This window comes from Caretta caretta, chromosome 7, assembly GCF_965140235.1.
Source record: "Caretta caretta isolate rCarCar2 chromosome 7, rCarCar1.hap1, whole genome shotgun sequence".
NCBI lineage: Eukaryota > Metazoa > Chordata > Testudines > Cheloniidae > Caretta > Caretta caretta.
Window position 1 is genome coordinate 31,641,698 of NC_134212.1, and position 6,085 is coordinate 31,647,782.

Consider the following 6,085-nt stretch of genomic DNA (forward strand, 5'->3'; position numbering starts at 1 on the left):
CAAGATAGACCCCTCCTTTGGCCATGGGAGCCCCCAGCTGGGCTCCAGTTTGGAGGAGACGTGGCACAGGCCAAGCGGCCCCCGAACAAGGAGAGTACCAAGCCTGCCTGACACCCAATGACCCCAGCCTAGTGCCCCCCACCTCACCATTCCACCCCCCTCCCGAGTCCTGCCCCCACCACCTTCCCATACCCAAGCAGCCTCTGCCCACCTCCAGCCTGCTCCAGCCCCAAGCCTTCCTGGTGATGACCCGGCTGCACTGAAGGGGCTTGTAGCCACTAAGACGGTGCCTGAGCTGGGCCGGAATCCAGCTCCCCCAGAGGGCAGCAAACAACCCGCAACACCCAGGGCTGAGGGCTCCTCTCTGCTCCAGGAGAGGGGCTGGAGCCGATCGTAGGATGTGGGGTCAGGGCACCCCAAGGATTAAATGCCACTCGACTTCATCAAAAATAATTTATTGCTCCTGGCTCTATTTACATTCTGTGGGGGTGCCCTCGTGTGGCTGCTCTGGGTAACTGCAGGGGGCATTCATCACACCCCTGCCTAGGCATGGGTGGAGTGGGGGAGACAGGGGTTTGCTGCCCCCTGCAGCTGGGGCTATAATGCAGCTTGGGGAGGGCCAGTTGGCACTGTGCCCCAGCGCTCCCTGCCCCCACTGGCAGGGGGCACAAGGACAGGTATGTCGAGGGGAACAGTGCCAGGGGGCAAGGAGGCGCTGGATCCCCCCAGGAAGTGGAGGGGGAATGCTGGACAAAGGAGGCAGAGATCAAAGGCCATTTCCATAGAGTGGGGGACACCTATAGTGGGGAGGGTGGGGGTGCATCTCAGTGTCCCTGTATAGCTGGGTCGATCGGGAGCGTCCTACCTCACCCCCGAAGATGCTCCTGCCCCCCTGCAGGTCACCCCAGGCAGTATGTGGGCAGCCTCCCCTGTGGTGCCCTGTGCTGGGGTGGAGCGGGGACAGGTCCCTCTTCCCCCCTCAGCCTCACTCCTTCCCCTGCAGCGCCCTGTGCTGGGGAGGAGCAGGGGCAGGTCCCTGGCTCGCTATTCCCCCTTCAGCGCCCCGTGCTGGGGTGGAGCGGGGACGGGTCCCCGGGTCTCCCACACCTCACGGATGGCCCGGCGCACACCCCGAGGCAGGTGCAGGGTCTCGGCATGGCACTGGCGGATGTGGCGCATGACGGTGCCCAGTCGAATAGGCAGCAGTGAGTACTCGCAGACCATGCACACCATGGTGCCAGCACCAGCATCATAGTCCATCAGGAAGTCGGCGCGCCATGCTGGATCAAAGGGCTTGGCCTGGGGAGGGGAGGGCGCTGGTGGGGCCTTGCCCCGCGCCCGCCAGCTCTGCAGGGTGCAGCGGACGGCACTGGGGCTCAGGCGGAGGCGCCGGGTGATGCCATGGTGAGAGTAGCCCTTGCGGCGGAGGCGGGGGACACCTGGGTTCAGATCCTGGCTGGGCAGCGCAGAGACGGGGCAGCTGCCAACTGCAGAGAGGGCAAAGGGTTAATGCTGAGAACCAGCAGCCAGCGCTGAAAAGCAGCTAACTCTGGGGTGGGGGCTGTTTATACAGGCACCCCTCACTTGGCACTGAGATGCAGCTGCCTTTGGGGTGGGGCGTATGGGGGCTGTTAATACCGGGATCCCATGTCCAGCAGTAAGATGCAGCTGCCTCTGGGGTGGACCCTAGTGGGCCACTAGGAACCCTCCCTACTATGCCACCTTGCCACACTCACCTGAGTTCCCTGAGCCCCGTCTCACGGTTCCTGCTTTGCCCAGCTGTTTCTGTCTCTTCCCCAGTGCCTGGGTTTTGCCCCTGTCCCCTGGGCTCTTCTGTTCCTGGATGCTTGGATTCTTCCCTATTTCTCTCCCTCCAGAGGCTGCAGGCAGAGAGAGGGGTCAGCGAGGAGGGGTTGCTGTACCTCCTCTCCCTTCACCACCCACTATGGGTGTCCTTCCCAGCTCTTCCAAGGCATGTAGGTTGGGAAGGGAGTGCCTGCCCCTTGTCTCCCCCTGGGTCAGGATGGGGTCACCAGTGGGTGGGAACTCAGCTGGCCCCCAGCCAAGGGGAACCAGCAAGGGGCAGCATCTGGGGCTGGGAGCTAGCTGAGATCCTGGAGGGTGATCTGTGGGGACTGGGATGCAACTGAAACCCTGGAGGGATAGGACAACGTGGAGGACCCTGCCTTCAGCTCTGCTCTGGGGGAAATGGAGGTGGCCGCAGGGGATGCCCTCTTTCCTACAGCGCCCTCACCTGGCTGGGGTCTGCAGTACAACCTGAGCGTGAATCCGGCTGGGAAAGAACCGTCAGTGAAGAGGCGGATTTCGGGGGGCGCTGAGCTGGGGGCAGCCTCCTCTGAGGGGGACGTTGTCCCTGTGGGGAGAGACACAGCAGTAACGGTGGGGTAGGGACTGTGAAGGAACCAAGGTTCTGGCTCCCAGCTCCTCTGCTCTAACCCACAAACCCCACTCCCCTCCCCGGGAATTGAACCCGGGATTGAATCCTGCTCCCTCTCCCCTCCCACCACTCACCTGGACTCACGGTGCCCCTGTCCTGTCCCTCACTCAGCTGTTTGCTCCTCCGCTCCCTGGCTGGTAACGCCATGCCCTCCACAGGCCCCACGCTCTGTCGTCTCCTCTGGCCCCGCGGGCGCTGCCCGGGCTCCAGGGCCCTAGCATCTGCGATAAGACACCTGGTGTCACGAGAGGCAGCCCCGAAACAAAGGGGATGAGCACCCACACGGCTGAGCATGGTCCCTGACCCCCATCACCCGCCCAGGCCTGGCACTCACCTGGGCGGGGGGCAGGGCGCCCTCTGGGCTGCCCACGTTTCCGGGTCACCGTCTGCTCCTCTGGGTCAATTAGAACCTCAATCTCGGCTGGTTCCCTGGCCCCATGGTACTGACCTAGAGGGGGAGTGAGATTCTGGGATGGCTGCATCACCCCCAGCCCTGCTGGTGCCCTTCGATCCCAACCCATAGCCCCACTGCTCCCTCCCCCACCACAGCTCTCCTGGTGCCCCTGGCTCATGGCCTGCAGTCACCTGCTACCCCAGCCCTGGGCTCCTCCTCTCCCCAGCTCTGCTGGTGCCCCACAGCTCACCTTCTACCCCAGCCCTGGGCCCCCCTGCTGCAGGAGGGGCTGGGGGACATACCTGGGGTGCAGGGTGGGGGTACCCCCTCGGGCAGGTTGCCCCCCTGGCTCCAGGCCTCCAGAATGTTGCGCTTCTCCTCCGGGCTGAGGCCCAATGAGTGGGCGTGGTGCTGCAGAACGTGTTCCCGGGCAGCGCTCGGCCCGCAGGTGCCCAGGAAGGTGCCACAGACCATGCACACGGCCCCGCCGCGCCCCGGGCAGTCTCCCACTAAGTACTCCTGCTGCCAGGCCCTACCAGGCCCTGCCTCTGCTGGTGCTCCCCCTAGCCAGGAAGACAAAATGTGCTCAGGGGAGCGAGAACCCAGGAGTCCTTGGCACCCAGCCCCCTTAGCTCTCACCACTAGACCCCGCTTCCCTCCCAGAGCACGGTCTAGAACCCAGAGTCCTGGCTGGACAGTCCATACCTCTGTCTAGAGGGTCCCTGTCAGCCTCCTCCAGCTTGACCCCGGGGGCGAGGTCGCCCAGGGGGGCACAGAGCCGGGCACAGGCTGCAATTGGCACAGGTTCCTCTGCCTCGCACTTCAGCGAGACGGCGATGTACTCCAGCCGGGGCACCTCTGCCTTCACCTCCATGGCTGGGCCTGGGCAGAGCTAGGCACAATGTGGGGAGGGCGTTAGTCGGGGCACTCAGGAGACCCCACCCCACTCTAATCATTAGACCCCACTTCCCTCCCAGACCTAGGAAGAGAATCCAGGAGCTCAGAGCCCCTTCCTCCCTGCTGGCTGACCTTGGGCAGAGCTCCCCCACCCCCACCTTGCCATCTCCTTCACTACCCCCCCCAGCTCAAGGCCACCCCACCCCCTTCTTATCTCTAGCCACTCAGGCCTAGCAACAGCCCCTTTGTGCTCTCCTGTGGGAGGTAGAGTCCTAGCTATGGGACAACCCCATCCCCAGTCAGGTCACTGTGGCAGGGAACCCCCAAAAGACCTGGTGTCTTGCCTCTCTCAGGCCAGGGGCCTGGATCCACAACTTTTCTATTCTGGGAACTATGTCCCTAGGACCCGCCCCCCAATCCCTGTGAGCCCTCTCCCTGTCCCCTGGACTTGGGGTGCTGGAACAATTTGTATAGTGGGGGTGCTGAGAGTCATTGAACCAAATTGTAAACCCTATGGAAATTTCTTCAAGCCAGGGGGTGCGGCAGCATCCCCAGCTCTAGCACCTATATCCCGGACACTTCATTCCCAACCCTCTTTCCCCACTGACCCTGGAAACCTCCCCTTCTTCCCAGACCCCCATAATCCTGGGCGTCCCCTCTGAAGCCCTCTCCTTTTCAATTCCCCTGCTCTTGGGAGTGCCCCTCTCCCCCAGGAACTGTCAGTGGCAATGACGGTTGGAGCCCTTCCTTCCCAAGTGCTCCCCTCCCCTTTGACCCTGGGATCACCCCCAGATCCTCTCCTTCCCAGACTCTCCAGTGACCCTGGGAGCCCAGTTGCCCAGTTGTCCCTCCCTCCCCTTCTGCGTGCTGCCTTGTGGCTGCCCCACATGCGATGGTAGCAGGACCTTCCAGCATCAGGAAAAAGGAAGGGGGGGGTCACTCCCACTGGAGCCTGTGTGGGGGCTTTAAGGCACCAGCTACAGGGGGGTTAAAGAGGCAGTGATCCTCTCCCAGAGCCAGGGAGGGAATCCCGGAGTCCTGACCCACTGGCTGAAAGATTCCAAGATGGACACCCCAGATTGCAAAAGATTCCAAAGAGGTTTATAACCAATGCACCAGTAAGAAGATACAGCCACCTTGGGGAGCATGGCACAGGGGCTGATTAATAACCAGACATCCTTTGCTATGGAAGAGGGGCTCACAGAACAGCAGACCAACCTGCACCCCACCCTGCAGGAATAGAGACCCCACTGATCCTTCTATGGGTCAGGCCTCCTGCCCCCAATCCATGCACAATGACACCCCCTATTGCAGTCCAGCCTTCTTCTGTAATCCACTCTCCCCTCCAGCATAACCTAGTCCCCACCTGGACCCCACTGGTCCCATAACAGTCTGCTCAGCCCCCTAATTCTCCTTCCACAGGGCCACCCCACTAAATCCCAATGATCCCATGCTAAACCCTGCTGCTGTGGAACTCTTCCTATATTGGATCCCAGCCCCCCAGAGTGATCCACACCATCCACTGGATCCTGAGGCCATCACCTTCTTCCTCCCCAGTATGACCCATGCCTTCCACTGGATCCCAGCCCCTCCCCCCATGTGACCCATTCCTTCCACTGGATCCCAGCCCCTACTTCTTCCCCAGTGTGGCCCACACACCCACCGGATCCCAGCTATCGGTGCGGGAGCTAGGGGGGCTTGGTAGCAGCCCATGGATTGAAGTAGTTTCCATCATATACAGGGTTTATAGTTTGATTCAATGGCTCTGAGCACCCCCCACTATACAAATTGTTCCAGCATCTGCGATCCCAGCCCCTCCTTCCTCCCCAGTGTGACCCACACCCCCGCTTGATCCCAGCCCCACAGCACCCCATTAGATCCCAGCCCCCAGCGCCACCCGCACCCCCCCTACATCTCAGCCCCTCCCCCAGGCTCCCCGCTGGATCCCAGCCCCCTCCCACCACCGGATCCCAGCCCCTCCCCTCGCTGCCGGATCCATCCTGGCGACCCCTCCCCATTCACCGGCTCGCGCTGCTGCTCCCGGGCCCGGCACCATAGAGTTTCGCAAAGGGAGCGGCACCACCCACCTCCCATCCAGCCCCCACAACCTCCCTCTCTATGGTCTCATTGTCCCGGCTCTCCTAGCTTGGGGCTCCCTCCATTGCGCACAGCCAATCGTGAGAAACCAGCCGTCCTAAGCTCCGCCTCCTTCAGCGCCGGCCAATCAGCGCGTGTATACGGGAAGGAATAAGAGGAGCCGGGGGAAGGGGCTGGGACGGGCGCCACCTACCGGCCGAGAGGGGGGATTGCAGGATGTGGGAGGGGAAGGGCGGGGA

General features: G+C 62.6%; 1 protein-coding gene across 3 annotated transcripts; it reads right to left on the reverse strand.

Moving 5' to 3' along the window:
- Positions 1–439: 439 nt before the first annotated feature.
- On the reverse strand, positions 440–5,851 carry SPINDOC (spindlin interactor and repressor of chromatin binding). 3 transcript variants are annotated; one of them, XM_048857449.2, is made up of 8 exons: positions 5,772–5,851; positions 3,558–3,744; positions 3,155–3,415; positions 2,793–2,906; positions 2,533–2,679; positions 2,255–2,374; positions 1,737–1,880; positions 440–1,487 (listed from the first exon to the last, which is right to left on the reverse strand). In XM_048857449.2, exons 1-8 carry the CDS (start codon positions 5,841–5,843, stop codon positions 1,045–1,047), a joined length of 1,488 nt encoding a protein of 495 aa, XP_048713406.2. In that variant the 5' UTR covers positions 5,844–5,851; the 3' UTR covers positions 440–1,044. The 3 variants fall into 3 exon arrangements, with proteins under 3 accessions (XP_048713406.2, XP_074986507.1, XP_048713408.2); XM_075130406.1 differs by lacking the exon at positions 3,155–3,415; XM_048857451.2 differs by lacking the exon at positions 2,793–2,906.
- Positions 5,852–6,085: the final 234 nt, after the last annotated feature.